The sequence below is a fragment of the Corvus brachyrhynchos genome, unplaced genomic scaffold (assembly GCF_000691975.1).
Source record: "Corvus brachyrhynchos isolate BGI_N302 unplaced genomic scaffold, ASM69197v1 scaffold4, whole genome shotgun sequence".
NCBI lineage: Eukaryota > Metazoa > Chordata > Aves > Passeriformes > Corvidae > Corvus > Corvus brachyrhynchos.
In genome coordinates this window covers 6,124,748-6,142,273 of record NW_008237878.1, presented here as the reverse complement: position 1 = coordinate 6,142,273, position 17,526 = coordinate 6,124,748, and the positions used below count along the sequence as shown (strand labels likewise).

The 17,526-nt window shown below is 48.3% G+C and overlaps 1 protein-coding gene across 6 annotated transcripts in view; it reads right to left on the bottom strand.

Annotated features, from left to right (window-relative positions):
- Nucleotides 1-5,699: 5,699 nt before the first annotated feature.
- MGLL (monoglyceride lipase) overlaps nucleotides 5,700-17,526 on the bottom strand; it is a 102,840-nt gene continuing 91,013 nt past the window's right edge. For 5 of the 6 annotated variants that reach the window (XM_017732514.1, XM_017732513.1, XM_017732516.1 and 2 more), the window contains 3 exons: nucleotides 16,315-16,404; nucleotides 10,409-10,591; nucleotides 5,700-9,441 (listed from right to left, as the gene is read on the bottom strand). In XM_017732514.1, coding sequence (XP_017588003.1) covers nucleotides 9,316-9,441; nucleotides 10,409-10,591; nucleotides 16,315-16,404 — 399 coding nt within the window. In that variant the 3' untranslated portion in view covers nucleotides 5,700-9,315. The remainder of the gene's footprint in view (nucleotides 9,442-10,408; nucleotides 10,592-16,314; nucleotides 16,405-17,526) is intronic. The other variant, XM_008632234.2, reaches the window with a different exon arrangement.

The window sequence follows — 17,526 nt, the reverse complement described above, 5'->3', positions numbered from 1 at the left end:
TCTGCTCTGGCTGTGATCTCTTTGTTAATCACTGACAACATCAGCATGGCTTTATTTTTCAAAGGGCTATGTGGGCTCCTTCATTTTCCCTTACCCAGGCCGAAGACTGGCTCTGCACTGCCTGGCTTCCAAGCAGTTTGTACAGTCCTGACAGAACAGGTGAGTAAAGCACTAACTTGTTTTTACTGTCTCCTTTCTCTGAGGATTATTCCCTTTCCTTAGCAGCACTGTGGCACAGGCTTGGTCACTGCCATGGTTGTGTGTCAGGGAGGTGATGTTTGTGTCTGGGCTGTTGCTAACAGCTAAGTTGTCTTTCCCTTTGTCCTTTTCATGTTGTGCTTCTCTCATTGCTGACTGTCCATTATGTCTAAGGATGGAGATTTTTCAGCCTTTGTGGTTAACTACTCTGACTTTTTCAGTGCGCTCCTGGAGTTGGAAGCCTGTGTTTTCTCCAAAACTGTGACTCTACTGAAGTGTCTGGGCAGTCCTTCCTCTCTGAGGACATGGACACTTGTTTTTTTTGTCTGCTTTCTTGTATGCCTGGGTGGCTACAGTTGTTTGGGTAAAGGCAATAGCTGAGCTGTCTGTGCAGACCCTGTTGACTTCTTAGCGTGACTGGCATCCAGGGAGCGAGCATCGATCTTGTCCCTGTTGTTCTGTGTAGGAACATGCAAGTTTTGGAGAGGAGATACTAATAACATCTGGATGACTAATGCTGTTGAAAGAAGGGCTTGGAAAAGTTCAAGGCTTAATCAGGTTCTTGGGACTCACCGAACGGTGCACACGAGGAGCAGCATTGTGCTGGGAGAGCCTGGAGTAAAGGATGAGTCTGCAAGAGGCTTGAGCTATTCATGTTCTCCAGTCATGGTCAAACTGGAGACGGCACTTCCCACGTAGCCGCTCGCAGTCGCTGTGCGCCGACAGACTCGCCTGCTCAGGGTGACACTGTTTTCCTCTTGCTGTGAGCAGCCTCGCAAAGCCCATCACAGGCTTGGGGGCTGGAATGTGTCTGTGCTCAGCTCCCAGGGATGAGTGATCCTGGCTAGAGGTGGTGATGGGAAACCATGGCTTGGCTTGGTTCTCTGCTCACAGGGGGTGGGTGTGCTGAGGAGCAGGTTTTTGTTTTACCTTCTAAGCTAAAACAGATTTGACATAACAAATTTATTAAGATGAGAGAGGCCATACCAGCAAACCATTTCTCAAAGTCAGGGCCTGTTTTGAATAAAGGTGCTGGCTCTGCTGGGGTTGCTGCCTGCCTTGAGAAGTGCTGAGGTAAAAGGACAAAGAGAACCCTTTTTTAGGCTGCAAATGGTTTCAAGGGCCTTAGGGTGGAAATTGGAGGTGGGTTATTGGCAATAACTGAGGCAAAGGGGGAATTAATTAGGGAACAGCAGCCACATTTGGGTGCAGCCGTGGACATGCAGATCCTTAAACCAAGGTCAAGCTATGAACTTCAAGCTTAGATGTGACCAGCAGCTGGGGAAAAGGGAATGAGCATGCACATGCCCTTTGCTTTTCGTAGTTGTGGTTAACTTTGTAAGCCTACAAGTGCAGGGCAAGGTTTGAAGGGCATTTTGGCAGATTAAAGAAAGCCTTGGAAGAGAAGCAGTACCATGCAAACAACTAGCTCCGGTCCCAAGGGTCTGTCTGCCAGTTCCCAAAATAAGCTCTGAAAATGAGTGTGAGAGCTTTCCTCTCCCTCCTCCTGTTACCAGCAGAGCAAGATCAAGGGGAAAGAGCAGGATTGGAAAGTGAGATCTGCTTGCTCCTGACAGCAGCAGTCTGCCTGCTCTGTTTGCTGGTATGGCAGAAGGCAAGGCTGCTGCTTTGGCATGTTGGGTTAGGAAAAGGAGATGAAGGGAGTGCTGTGGTGTGGCCAGATGCTTCTGTTCATGGGCTCAGGGTAGGGTAGATTTGGTCCAAAATAACTTGATGTAGCTTTCCTGTGGAGGAAACCGAGCTGGTCTGTGTTGCACTGTGATGTCATTAAAACTCCAGTAAGGAAAAAATGCCTCCCTCTTTATTCTTCTATCACTTCTTTGTAAGCCATGGTTATCCCAGTACCATTTGTACAAGACTGTGACACTGATGAGCTGTATGAGGCAGGCTGGGCAGAGACCTGCTCTGAGGGGAAGGCAAGCCAGTGTGTTAGTTACTGCTCCTTGGGATGTGCTTTAGGAGATGAAGGCTAATCTTTCCTATCAGGGCTAAGCTGACATTGTATCTCTCCCTTCTGCTCAGAAGGTTTTATTCTAACACATTCTTGGCACAGCATAGCAGAACTACCAATATTTCTATGAGTTTTATTAAGCTTGCTTCCGTAACAGGAGCCAGCAATCTGCTCTCTAGAACTCCTTCCATCCCCCTTCTCCCTGGATCTAAAACTAAAAATTATCCAGGAGTTTCAAAAGTTTGTTGGTGGCAAGTTCAATCTCCTTCCCTTTTCCAAAGGCTCTTCTTGAGAAGCTGAAAATGCTTCAGGTGAGTTGTTTCCTGCTGTGCTGCTTTTTTTGGTGTGAGTGCAGGTTGGGCACAGCATCTTCAGAGCTGTTCAAGGTGCTGGCTCTGGCTATGCTGCTCCTGGGGTGACTGCTCCTTCTTTCCCTGGGGGCAGGGGAGATGGTATTTCTTGTTTCCTGATTTTGTGACCTTTTCCAATCAGGCATGCAATTAAACAATAGCCTTCCTAGTCTGGAAGCACACAAGGGGCCAGTACTTCTTGTTCTGCTGACCACAGTGCTCGTGGTACTGCAGTGAGGGGGCACATCAAGCTCGCGTGCAAAGTTCGGCCTTTACTGGGGATCCAGGACTCGCCAGTCACACAAGTGCCCCCGGGCTGGGTTTTGGCACAGAGCAGCCTCAGCATGGGATGTGCATAAGCTCAGCATGGGAGAAGAGGACTTGGTGTTAAAAGTGCACGGGTGAGCCCTGGAAGCTTTTGATGTGACGAAGACAAGGGCTGCCCTGTGCAGCCCACAGGGAGGGTGGCTCACTGCTATCATTGCAGCCTGAGGCTGACCCTGCAGTCCAGCCAGAGGGAAAAGCTGATTTTTTAAATTTTCCTGGAGAACCAGAGTTGTTTATTTCTACCATGTGGATATCTCCTGCTCCAGGGTTCACTGTCAGCCTGCAGAGAGCTTTGCTGGTGTTGCCATTGCATGTTTTTTTATGTAAATGAAGACAAGATGCTGACAAAAAGGCTGCTGACTTTGGGAGGGCTGGAAAGCCCAGCTTTTCCCAGGACTCTGTCTCATGCCAGGGTTTACTGTGCTCTGGCAGAGGTTTGCTTGCCTTTGGTCATGGCCCTTCCTAAACTGACAAGGTACCCCTTGTCCTTTGCCCCTGAGCTGCCATTCCTTCCCCTCTGCCATTCTTGTCTCTGTGTGTTTTCTTAGAAGACAAGTGTTTTCCATGCTTGACATCTTGCCCTCCCTCAGCTCCCCCCCAGGCCAAGTAGCTTTCTTCGCCAAGTTTCCTTTGGATAGCACATATCATGCAATCTACCCAAACTCTTAATTGATCTCTTAGGAACTGTTTTTCATCTGAATTCCTGGAATGTTTCCATACACTGAAGAGTTTCCTCCGGAGGGAAAGGAAATTAATCCTATGTCCCTCCCTGCCGAGCAGCGGTGGCCACAGGAAGGCCAGTTGTTTGGCTTGTGCCTGTTGGGAGATGTGGGTTCTGCAGTGTTTGCTCACAGTCATGGTGGTTTTGCTTAATAAGGCAGCTGTTTAGAGAGCAGCAGGAAGGTGAGCGGCGGCTCCACATCAGCAGCTTCCCCATCAGACGGGGAAAGAGAGCATCCCAGATGGATAAGCTAGGAGGGCATGATGCTGCTTCTGTGTGCAAAGGAGACTTGTGCTGATATGTGGAGGGAAGAGCAAATGACTGATCAAACCCCCCCTTCTGAGAGCCTGGGCGAGCAGGAGTGGTGTTGGCAGGTGGTCAGGCTGCAGCACGTGTGTGGCACCGGTGGGCTCTGGTGGTGTGGTGGCACCTGCACAACTCTTCAGCTCCATCTTCCTTTTCCTGTGATGAAATTCTGCCTGAAGCTGGGCAGGGACAGTGGTAGGTGGAGAGGTGCAAGTCCCTGCTCACCCCCAGCAGCAGCTCTGCGGTGGGTTGCAGCCCCACTTCTCCTTCCTCTGATGCTTAACCAGCAGTAAATGGAAGTGAAGCACTGTGGATTATGTGCTGAGCAGATCTGAATTAACATTCCTCACCACTCACTGGAGCTGAAGCCTTTGCCTGCTCTCAGTGCCTGAGCCTGGTCTGGGTGATGGGCTGTGTGATGACAGAGGTCTGACAGAGGCCTGGTCCCTGCTGCACTCTGACTGCATATGACACCTCTTGTCTTGTGTCCCAATGGTGACACAGCAGGCTGTCTGTCCCTGCCATGGTGACTGGAAAGGACTCCTAAGGAGCTCTCCCCCCTCACCCTGGCACTGTTCTGGCTCCTGCTTTTCCATTCATTGGCTGATCCCCACCTTGTAGCAACCCCCAGAGCCAGCCTTGGATAACACAGGACTGAGCATAGAGAAAAGAGGGAAGAGAAAAAGGCAGAAGCTTCAGGGCTCCCGCAGACTCTCAGGATCAGAGTAGCAGCACGGGCTAAAAACAGGAAGGCCACCTATGGCTGTGACAGCTCGCCAGGCATCAGGTGCTGACACCGGGGGAAGTGCACTGCCAAAAAGCTCCTTTGTGCTGGTGCTGCTCTCAGCCTTGTGAAGGACTGTCCCCTCCCTCCTGTGCTCAGTCCCTGTCCCAGCACCATGGTGTGGCACCCTCCAGTGACCCTCAAAACTGTAATGAGCTTAATAAACCACCAAAATACCAGAAGAAAGAGCTGTGGACTTGCCAGTATTAAAGCAAATCTTGTTACTGATGATCTCCTTACTAGCATGGTGTGCCTGCTCGCTTAGTGAGAAGCCCCAGCCCTGTATCTGTGTTGACGTGCATCAAAGTCCTTGGCCAGAGCTCCTGACCTGCTGGGGTGTGATCAGGCAGAGAGCCTGCACAGGGCTGCAGAAGGAGAGTATTATTCTCTTGATTTAGTGACTTGAGGCATAAGGAAGATGAAATGAATTGATGAAGGTTGCAGGTTGGGTCTGGTGCTGCTAATGACTCTGGCCAGAGGGCTGGCACGAGAGCATACTGTCCTGTCTGTCCCCTGCTGCAGCAGTTGTCATCTGATTTGGAGTGTTAGTGGCTGGGGAGCCCATACAAGGAAGTGACTTGTCCTGAAATGTGTATGAGGAGAGCAGCAGGGGACCTTGTGGCTGCTCTTTGGCCCAGCCCCACTCTCTGGGCAGGGGGGACATTTCTGCAGCGTGGGGCATTCTGACAGCACCATCCCTGGGTCTCGATGGAGCAGGAGCTCCTACAGCATCTGGGCACTGCCTGGGAGCTGACAGCATCAAAGCCACTCCCCAGCCTGATCTGCAGTCACAGCTGGGGACAAAATGTGGTATTTAATCAGCAGTTGCTCCTGGCCACGGTGCAGATGCTTCCTGTTGGAATTGGGTTTAGTTCAGGACCAACACCATGTTTTAATGGGCTTGTAGAAGCATGGGAATCAGGTGTTGAAGCAGGCTGAGTTTGCCTGTTATTGCATATCCTCCACCAGCTCCACACTGTTGTTTTACCTGGGGTGTGGGAAGCCCTTTGGAATGGTCACCAATGATTCCCTCAGACACACTTTGTTCAGAAAACATAACTTTATTATTAGTTGCAATATACATTGTATTCCTTTAAGAATCCTAAACTTGTATATGGTTTTTCCACTGAAAATACATGTGTATGTATATATGTTTTTATATATGTATATATATATATAAATGTATTTTATTGAACTGGAACACAACAGAACAAGAGAGACAACCTCAGGAGTTACTTGTAAAAGGAAATGTGATCCCAATGGATTTGTGCTGGCAGTGTGCTAAGGTGAGTGGTATAAAAAGGACAGGCTAAATAGAAAACATTATGGGTTAGGCAGTGGGGAATGGCCTCTCAGTGCTACAGGTGGTGATATATACAGTAGTTACACGTTGCTATTGCTCAGTCACGAGTGCCACCTATTCTCCAAGGCAGACCAGACTCTGGTGTGGCTCCGCACAGCAACATTCATAAGGCTGGCTGTGCTCCCTGCAAGTGGTACCTGCCAGTTGGAAATAGAGTGTAATTACATTTTCCTCAGCAGCTGCTCTGCTCATTGCTAATCTGGTCAGCCAAGGAAGAATTCCTCCGGGGCTTGGTGAAACCTAACTGGGTCAGTATAAAGGAGCTTACAGGCAGGGGAAGGGATCAGCAACAGCGGTGAGAGCTGAAATGTGCACATCAGTGTCTCACCTGGCCCACGCTGATTTGTTCCTGGCTCCTTCCCTCTGCACTCATTTCCCCACCTGCCAAGGAGCTGTGGCCCCTCTCTGCTCGGCAGCCAGCCCAGGGGTGCGTGGGGTCAGCGCAGGCAGTGTCTGGCTTCTTTTGGATAGGTTTCCTTGTGTTAATTGCCTCAGAAGGTAACCCTTCAGAAAACTGCTGCTGTGCCATGGCTTTGGGGTTGCTTGGCTTTTTTTTGTTGTTGTTCTTTGTAGGTTTTGTTTGTTAACCTTTTTTTCAATCACAGCCTCCCCAGGCCGTGTGCCACTGCTGAGCTTAGCTATAGACAGAAGGACAAGTCTTCCCCAGATGAATGTAATTTGTTTCCCTTTATTTCTGTTCAGCTGCGGATGTTTCTTGGGTGAAAGGACACATTTTAGCAAAGGCACTGACAACGGACTTTCCTCTGCCTGAAGCCAGGTTGGAGGGAGCAGACGGGCTCTGACCTTTCTGCTGAAGGGTCACTTCCCTCTCCCCTCCTGCAAAGTGCTTGTCAGTTTGGAAGGGATGTAAAGAATGTGGGCATTGATTTACCCTGACTTCCTCAAGAAAAGTGCTTTCAAAAATCCTATCCTTAAGTCATTATCTTGCTACTACCCCCGCAATGTCTGTCACCTCTGGATTACACCCACTTGTTTCCCCTTCCAGCTGAAGAAGAAGGTGAGATTTATCACTGCTATAGTGTTTCTCTTCTTGCTGTCTTTCTCTAGCAGCATCTGGCCAGGAGGGAGCTTGCTCAGGCAAAAGAAGTTACCTCAAGACAGGCTGCTGGAGGATGGAAAGCAGGTGACCTGTGCATTGCTCCTTCCCAGAGTTAAGTGTCACCAGAGGATTAGCAGGGGCTGCTGAGAACAGCTGATTGCACTGGAATAATATTTCAATAAAAAGCTGGCATTGCTGGGAGAACTACAGCTTGTTCCTCTCTTTAGAGGCAAGAAAATACAAATGCCAAAGTGCCTGGATCAACCTGTATAAAAGATCTTCCCTGACTTGGGCCCCTTAGGGCAACTACAAGGACACAACCTGCATCCACACATCTTTCATCCATCCATGCTGCTGGGACTGAATGGGTCTGAGCCCTGATTCTGACTGTTATTGCACAGAGGTCCCTTTCCTGAACCTTGCCAGAACTGCTTCCAAAGGGAAAAGAGGTGGGTGACCCCCCCTGACTGTCACAGGAGGGATCCAGCCCCGGTGACAGCAGCTCAAGACACAAGCAATGTTTCTTGCTGCTGCAGGGAAGGCAGTAAGGACTGGTTTGTCACTGGGGGACATGCCCCACTCTCTCATAGTGCAACATATGCATTCTTTTCTTGCAAAACCAGAGGGAGAAGTGCAGGTTAAACCCCGTCCCTTTGGGTAGTGCCAAGAAGTATATTCATGCTGAGGGCCATCACGCTGGATAAATCGGCCTGCACAGCCACTCTGCCATCACTATGCAGCTTTTACTGTGTCAGTGCAATGTCTCTGCTCTAATCCAGGGTCTAAACTCTTTCCTCTCACCCTGCTGCTAGCAGAAACTCAGGCAGCTCTAGGATTTGGCTTACCTGAGCCACAGGCCCAGTCCACAAGCTCCTCCACAGAAGCTTGTACAGCACGGTCTGTGGATGCCCCAGTACAGCAAGGTAGGGGTTGGATGGATGATCACAGCCCACACTCTGCCTTCAACTCCCCACATGTCCTAAAGGGCTGAGCTCAGCCCCTCAGTGATCTACCCCAGTGCTGATTAGGAGGACACTGGGATGAGCTTGGACAGGTTCTCTGCTCATGCTGTGGGTCTCCTGCTAAACCAGTGGACCATGAGGACGCCCACTGCTACTCCCCACCCACCAGATGCTCTGCACTTCTCTCTAGCATTATTTTCAGGACATTTTCCAACTGATGAAGGAAAACAACAGATTATGACTGTAAAGTTATGGTGAGAGGACCGGATCCTGGTAGGACAACATCGTTCCTTGCCAAGAGAAGGAATGATTAACTCCTTCTTCACTCTCCTCCCATTTCTTTCCCAGCTTCCAGCCACCTCTATATACATCATATATTATATTACTATATTCTCTTATAACTTTGACTTTGCTTTTTCAGTTTCAGTAGCACAAGTGATTAATTCCAAAAGAAGAAAAAAAAAGGAGAGTAGAAAAACAAAAAGGAAGGAAGGAAGGAAAAAACCCTGTCCCTAGGAATATTTACAGAATAGTTCATCTTGCAGAGGAGATGGGGTTTGACATAGGGAAAAGCATGGAAATTTAATGTGCTAAATGGGTTTGATTCCACATTCCTACTCTTCCCTCTGGGATCCTGCTCTGATGATGAAAATCAAAGCACTGTTCAACATGCTTTCCCCGAGTGCAAACTCGCAGAGAACGTGCAGGGCGGCTGGGGAGGCATCTCTACACTCTTCCCTGGCCTGGTCTGCTTAAAAAGGTAGTATCCAAAGGGGTCTGATCTTGAAAATCAGCCTTTCACCCTCCAGGAGCTGTCAGCTCCATCTTTAGCCTCTCCTCATCACCCAGCACCTTTGTTAGTGCTCTCCTCTCAAGGACCAGGGTTTTTAAGGTACTGGATGGTGGGGACAAGGGACGCACCTGGCATCAAAACCATGAAGTGGAAGATACTGATTTCTTTTACATATCAATAATTATTGCAGTATAAACACACTCCTGTCACCCCAGCGAAAGCAGAGAAGGAGAAGCCATGGGGAAAGTTTGGGTGAGGAGCATCCCACAGCTATCAATTCTTCTCCAGATTAGGGCAATGGCCATTTACATCAGCAAATAATGCCCCACCCTGTGCCTCTCCCCCCACCCTCCCTTATGCTGTGCGTGATAAAATACCCCAAGAATCCCTCCATGTTAGATCTTTCTCCAAGAGATTTCTAATAAGAAAAAACATCTATTCCCAGAAAACCCCAGTAAGAGCTGCAAATGCAATTGCTCTTAAGTATGGCTGGTTTCCCCAGCTGCTGAGACCTTCTGGCCAATCCATGTCAGTATTTCTGTGAAGACGGAGGTAGAGACCTCGGGCAGCTCTTTGTGGAGGGCATGATAGGCTTCCTCATACACCTGCAACCAGGGAGAGAGTAGAGATGAGCACAGAAAAAAGAAATCTGCATGAACAAAACAGCCTTCGGTCCCCTCTTGTCGACACCCACAGGTGTCGACAACACATCCTGCCCACAACTTGTCAGCTTTTTTCTGAGATGTAGCAGGTTATGAAATCAAGGAGATGCCACTGGTGGTGCTGGCCCTCGACAAGCGGGAAGGTGTTGGCATTGCAGCCTGTGAGTACCAGAGCACCCTGCTGCCCTTTAGGAACAGAATGCATGTCCCAGCCCCACCCATTTCTTGCTTCTTCTCCCACTAAGGAGGAGGAAATACTTATCATGCCCTTGGAGTGTAAAGGACAATGGGGGATGTTCCCATCGTGCCTTGTGCACTTTTACTCCTTTTATGCTCAGACTATCCAGTTATTTTTCCAGTGACAAAAGCTTTCCCTTGGTCTCCCTGTCTCTCTTTCAGGTTTATTCATGTGCTAACAATTGGTTAACCAGCTGTGGTTCTCTCGAAATGAGCAGATGTGAAGTTGCTTTTGTTGTCCAGCGTTTTGGAAAGACCTCCCTGCACCTTTACACACTGGAACATGAGGTAAGGCTGGTGCTCGCACAGTTGGCATTGTTCAGAAGACCTTTTAGGGTCAACACTTTACCTGCTTATGAGCCTTGCTCTACTTCTGCACCGAGCTGCTTCATGTCCAAGACACCCTCTAGGTACACTGCCAGCACAGGGGCAGGCCTGGAGATCGCCCACCACCCCCTGCCCCCAGCCTGGCTGTAGCTGCTGAAAGGCCAGGGAGGGCTGAGCTTGGGCTACCCCCTGGTGAAAGGGGCTGTCACCTGCCCAGCCTCACCAATCCATCAGCTCTTTGCCTCCAGCTCTCTGGAGGTCAGCAGGCTCCCTACCCCTCCCAGTCACTCATGCTCAGGCCAACACTGACAGCATAATCTCCTAACAATCAAGAAAGCAAGATGACCTTGAGGGTTTTGTCCTGACTCTGCACTGTGTCCATCAGTAAATAGGAGCCCCTGATCAGGATGGGCAAAGTCAGCTTGGGCAGGGCTCGTTCAATTCTGGCAATGGCGTTCATCAGCTGGATGACGAAGGAGACCTTCATGCCACCGTGGTAGACCAAGGGATCAGATGTGTAAGACTCCATCTGGCAGGAAGAAAGAGTTAATTTAAGATTAGCAATATTTCATGAAGATGAGAAAAAGCAGACCAGCCTGGCAGAGAAGAGCCTCTTCTCTTGGCTTGCACAGTCATTTCCTGCTCTCTCAGGACATCCTGCCATCAGAGTCAAGGCTGAGGTACTGTGGCTTCCCAGCACTGCTCACACAACCTGACATACTCTTTGCTGCGTGTTCCTCTCTTACACCACTAGAAAATTTTCAAGCCAGAGCTCTTTGAAAGGAGCTCCTGCAGGGAAACAACCAGTGTTGGATAAAGACCATTCCCACAGGGGCACCTGCCTGCATTTTTTTCCTCTGCTGTGCCCTTCTGTCATTCCAATGTGATATCTCTTCTACAGAGGGTCCTTCAGACTGTGTTGTTTGAAAGCTGATGTTCTCCAGGCCATTATCCTCTCTGCTGAGGGCTCAAATGTTCTCCTTCCCTATCCAGGGGCAGAGACCATGGCCTACACCTACAGACAACTGACACAGGTGACTGCAAAGCGAAGGGCTCATCTCTGGCTGCAAAGTGTGATGCACAAGGCAGCAAATAATGGTGTTAGGTGGTAGGCAAAAAAAACCAGTGAACAACTTGCTCAGCCAGACTGTGAGGGGATAAAAATGCACAAGAGCTGGTGCAGAAAGTTGCTAGGAAGGAGTAGTTACTGCAGCAGGCAAATCTACAGTAAATATTTGTATACTCTAAGTGGAGACGGCCCACACAGCCCCCACCATCGCAGTATTTGCCAGAATGCTTTGATTATGGGCTGGTCTCTGGCACAGCCTCCAGTTTCTCCCAACCCTGGCAGATGTTTATAGAAATGATGGTTATTTATAGGTTAGCTGAAAACAGTCTCCTCCTCTCCTCACAGGCTGTGGGGTCTATTCAAGTTCTACCTTGGAGGCATTTTGAGGTCCTTTTGCTTCTGCCCATGCCTGCCCTGAGGGGACCATGGGTAGGAGGTGACCCAATAGGCCACCCAAGGACATGTGGCCATGTGTAGGTGTAGGCACAGGCAGGCACTGTAGGACAGTATGGACAGAAAGGTTTTGGGGTGGATTCTGCCTTCAATTCCCCGTGAGATGAGATTCTCAGGGTGACAGAACAGTACATGGTGGGGCTTTCCCATCTGGATGCATTTACTTGCCAGAGGGTTTGAAGCCAATTTCCCCTGTTGTCATCTCAAATGTGCTGGAGCACAAAGCACTGGAAAAGGAGGGGGCAGTGAGGCACCCTGGTGCTCACAGGCCTTTGCCCATCACTCTCTTGCTTCCAGTTCCCACCATCTCCCACTGCTTGAATCCATGGTTCCTATCCCTATGTGCAGCAAGAGGAAGACATGGGAGGCAATTTGGCACTATTAGTGGCTGACACCCTTCAGGCCCAGCCCCCAGTACTAAGGATGGTCCAGGGAGGGACAGCTGTACTTTGTGTTAGAGTTGAACCAAAAAACTTTAAGTTACCATAGAACTCACTTAGGGATGCTTGGATATGGTGGATGTTTCTAGGATTTGATTAAGGCCGTTGTTGTATTTTGATGTCTGTGCAAGATCATGGCTACTCTGAAGTGAGGGGTAATTTTTGGCAGGGAGACAAAGATAATCATCACAGCTCATCATATTAGGATATTACACATGGTATCTCCCTTTCAAAGAGGCAAGTGCTTGCTGAGGGTCTGGAAAACTGCTTGTAAGAGGCAACTGCAAAGATGAGACTGTGGTTAAGACATTGAGACATGCTGAACACCCTCTGCTCCTGCTAATGGCCCTGGGAAGCAGAGGGTGAGCAGCACACAGTCCTTTTGGCTCTGCATGGACCATCCCAGTGCCCAACCAGCTTGTTGGTGCAGAAACCTCCATCTGCATCTTCATCCCCTACACTGTTCAGCTGTACCTTCCCTGCTCTCCGAAGTCCTTCAAACAGGGCCAGAAGCCACCTGTGTTTGGAAGGAGTTGTGAATGTACTCATGGAAAACGTTCAGCTTTGACTTCCAGAACACCAAGCACCTGGTGGGGTGCAGCTCACTCTCCTGTTAGCAGCTGGGTCTACTCTGATATTCTCGGCCAGACATGGTGACTTTTCATCAACTTTTTGGGCAAAACCACGGTGTTGCATTGACTACTTAGCAACTGGCTTCAGCTTAATCTGGACCTATGTCACAGCACTGTGCTAAAGCAACACAGCACTGAGATGGGTGGACTTTACTATTTTTTAGGTTGGTAGATTTTGGGGTTTTTTTAATTGAATGCAATATATAAGAGAATTTGCAGGGGGGATTCAGGAGGGATGGGTGGATGGATTGACAGAAGGTGCCTTCCCATGGAGTAAAACAGTGTCGATGAATTCATGTGAGGTGGCCCCGTCCCCAGCCCCATAAATGCTAGTAGAATGACCTAATGGCTTTCTTTCTTTCTCTTGTTGTCTGAAAGAATGGGGTTTTTTTAGTTACTGAGCAGCCAACAAATATTTTTGTGTAGATGATGGCAGGAGAAAAAAAAATAATAACCCAGTCCCAACCCGGAATGATCAGGACTGCAGGGGCTGTATCCTGTTCCCAGTCAATGAACAGGAATCCTTGTCAGAGTTAATGCTCAGTGCATGGGGTGAGTGCCAAGCAGCAGCTCTCTGGGGAAGGAGGAAAGACAGGGAATGGGCTTTATATTCTGCAGGCTACAATCTGTAAACCCTGCAAGCCCAAAGCTGTTGTTGCTGCACCAAGCTCTGAGACAGGGAGCAAGAACAGAAGGTGATCCCAGGAGAGCCTGTGACTGCTTCCAGACACAGTCAGGCAAAGTCTCTCCAGGGTCTCTCACAACAGCTCTTTTTATCTTTATGTAATTCTAAGACAGAAGCAACCATGAGGTTGCTGCATCACACTGCCCTGTTTAGAGGTCTGCATCTCCTCTTGCAGCCTCATCCTATGTGGACTGGGCAGGAACAAGGCTAAAGTCAGGGGGACCATTCCACTAAGTCAACAGCAGCTAACAAAGATTAGTGGGGTAAAGAGGTTCCTGCCACTGTGAAGTCATTCCTCCTTGGAATAACAGGACTGGTTTTAAGGTTACTTCTTGCTCTCTTTTGTCTCTCTTGTGTTTGATACAGGAAACATCAAACAAACATCTCTATATCGTTCCGTGTTTCAGTCCCCACACCCTGAAGACAGCTTTCTGGGAACACAAACTCATTAGAAAATTCTTGGATGTTGTCCCAAAAATGTTTCTAGTGAATAGAAAGCTGGTCTGGCAGGAGAGTATGTGTAACATATAAATAATGGATGTTTCCAGCACATTGTGTGCTTTAAATCTGAGCGTCCTGAATCCAAAAGGAGGGTGGGGTGTGCTTAGAGGCAGCCAGAGGACCAAAATGCTGTCTTATCTTCAGTAAGGGCCTGGAGCCTCAAATCCTGGTGTTTGAAGGGGGTCAGGAGAGCACTTTACATTGCTACCCAGCTGCTATGTCAGCAGTGCTCACTACAGGTGAGAAGGCAGCACAGCACACAGGGGGTGATTGTCTCATTTGGAAGACCTCTCCATTGTAGGCAGGCTCTAATGAAGCAGACCTACACCTTTATCCTCTGCAAAAGGCTCTCCCTTGCTCCATGGAAAGGGCAGAGGAAAAGCAATGTTCCAAGGAAGCTTTAGAGACTTGAAGCATGACAGAGCAGACGAAGTAGCAGCAAATACGTGGTTAGAAAGACAACACAATAGCATTTATTATAAAGTATGTCCAGTGGTTGCTGTGGTGATTCCTAACATCACCGCAACACGGAAGCGCTCAGTCAATACTGTGCACCAATTTCAGGAGCTCTCTGACACTTCCCTAACTGTATTATTATTCAGGATGTCCCCACATCATCACTTTTCTCCTACAAAGCTATTGAGTGCAGCAATAGCATCTTCCAGCAGAGGATCCAGCTCTTGGAGGTGTATTTAAAAGCATCCTTAAATATTGTAAATTTTAAACATCCTTTAATGCAGCTGCAGCAGGGTTCAGGTGTCACATAACAAATCAGTGCAGAAGCAGGCACAGACCCACGCATTGCAGCCACGCTCACTCTTCAGGTAGGGAATAAAGCTCTCCAATTCCTCTCTTCCCCCAGAGCACTGACTGCTTTTATCCTCTAAATACAAATGTAGATGTGAAAAATTTCCTCTGTGTCATTTTAGTGAACTGATTGTCTAATTTAAACCTTTTCTCTGAATTATATGCAACAAGTTATGGCAGCTGAATGTAATTAAGGATGGGTTTCTACAGCTAGACTGGAGTCAGCCTTCTTCCCAAGCATATATTTTGTGCAGCCTCATCTGGTACTTTTGAGCATATGTCACACAGTACATCAGTGGATGCACATGATCTCACTCCATGCTAGTCCTGTCTTTTCCTCAGCTCCTCGGATCTTTCCACCTCCAACACAGTGAAATTTTATGGTCTCTTCACAGATAAGTGAACTGAAAGTCACTGGAACAAAAACCCCTCTGGCAGTGCCAAGAAACAACCCTGAGCCTTGAGGCTATTCTGGGAGACTCTTTGCTTTCCAGTTTTCTGAATAGGTGAGCCAAAGATGTGGGATATGCCAAGGCTGGATGCACTCCACTCACACAGATCTTTGCCCCATATCCTTTGAGCTCCAATTCTAATGCTGGTCGAGCTGCCTTCTCAGGGAAAGGCAATTTATTAACTCCTAGCTAAGGTATGAACCACTGCACGAACAGCAGGGAAAATTACAGCATCTGTCAGTGAGATGGGAGCTGGCGTGGGAGCACAGGAACAAGTGACCACTGCACCAGCAAAGCTCTTGAGACATCCTTGAGTGCTATTTTCTATAATTCAAGTTGCTTTCTGAAATGCACCAAGTTCTGGGTCCAGCCTAAGCACCTTCATTCACTTACGGTTTGTGACTCTCTCCTTTCACTCCTCCCACAACAGTGAGAAGGAAAAACCCTCATTAGGTGGTATTGCAGCAGTTGCAGTGACACCTGTTTTTGCAGTGATGGCATGAATAGGCTGACACAGTTATTACCATGAGGGAGTGGGGAGACGAGTCCCAGGCTTATAATTGTGGCATTATAAAAGCTCAACCCCAGGACAGTTCCACGCACAGCCACAGTGGCGAGGCTGGAGCTGCGTTGTTGCAACAGCTGCTTCAATTGCAGCTCCTTTAAGTATTATCCTTGGGTGCAGCATGAATGTATCATTTGTTTGGAAAGGCTGTAGCAGCATCAGAGTGTGATCCAGGAGACCTTGTAACAAGTTCTTTGGGTCAAGTACACTCTTTTCCTCTGCTTGAATGCATCTGGCACAACGTGATCTTGGTTTGGAAGCCGGAAAAGAAATCCTCAGGACTGTAGGGTTTTGCATGATTTCACTGCAAAGAGCAGGGGTGGAAAAGCTGACTTTAGCAGTGTGTTTGCACCCTGAGTTGGGTTTTGCTGCTGTGCTTCCCACTGCACCCATAGCCCTCTGTCACATCTGGTACCCAGAGCAGCTGCAGGTGCAAGGCACACCCCAGGGAGGAGCAGCTGGTTTCCCACAGTCTTCTGTGTGCAGTCAGTTCCATTGGTGTCAGAGATATGTCACCTTTCTACAGCAGCACAGATTTTTGCCCTCCTGATTTAGAAAAACACTTGTGGGTTTTTCTAAAAGAGAAATGGTGGGACTGGGACAAGATACCAGCTATGCAGTGACTTAAAATGGCACTAAGGTTCTCACCTCTTTCTTGTTCCGGGAAATTGCATTTGGATCTATTGATCCCAGGGACAGGTTTGGGAGCACAAAGTTGAGCACTTTCGCTGCAAAAACCTGCGGGAGAGGAAAGGAAGCAGTCAAAGAGTCAGTTAGAGGAAGAGAAGGAACATAGAGGCCCAAATCCTGAGCTGATGGAAGTCAGTGCAGGAGTTAAATAGTTGAGAATTGTCAGCTAACTCTGGAGAAAGATCTGTCCTATATTTAAAACATTTCTCTTAACAAGGAAAGTGTTTAAACTGCTCCTGGGAGCAGGGAGTGGGTGTGCTAGACTGAAATGCCGTCAGCTGTCCATCCACATGCAACAGCACAACTTCATTGTACTGTGCCTTTTCCTTATTCTTAGGTTAATTTCTGAAAAGGCCTCAGTTAAGCACTTTGATAGGAAAAGGTCATTTCCAACTCTTGGAGGGCTGGTTTTTGGTTTTTTATCACCCTTTCCTTGCTGCCACAGCTCAGATTTCAGGCTGCAGTGCATAAGTGATGTTGGGTGCCATTTGCAGTAGTTGCCTAGGCTGCACTCGTTTTGATAAGCATATTCTCCAGGGAACCTGTAAATAAACAACAGCCAAGTGTGCATGCATTGGCTAAAGGAATCCATTGCTCACACGTCTCCTGGGAACAACACACAAAAGCATTGAGCAGCCCAGGATGGAAACTGCTGGCAGAAGAAAGGGTAACATCTTTCATTTCAATAGCACTACAAGTGTGTTGATACCAGGGTTCTGCTCTGATCTTTGATAGCTGCCTATAATTAAGTGATCACCACTTAAGTCAGAAAATACACAGTTAGTGTTCATTGGTCTGTTTTATGGCCCTGTGGTGTTCACAGCTAGCACTTGCAGGTAGGCTGTCCCCTGTGCCCTCTGTTTCTGCAGATACCTAATCACTTCTGAAGCACTCCCTGGCACTTCAGATCACAGATGACACATGACAGATTAATTATTATATTAGAGGAATAACACAAGGTTGAAGTCAAAGTCATCCAGGAGTGAAAAGCAGTAAAGACTCACAGCAGCTTTGGGAACACGTGTGTACCTTGGGGTAGGTATGAGTAGGAACCAGTGTCACTGTCTAGCAGAATACTGAGTCCCTCACTGGCTATGACATTGTGTCAGCAAAAAATTAAGTTTTACTAGACAACAATGCAGGTATGATCTTATGATGATCCAAGCAGGA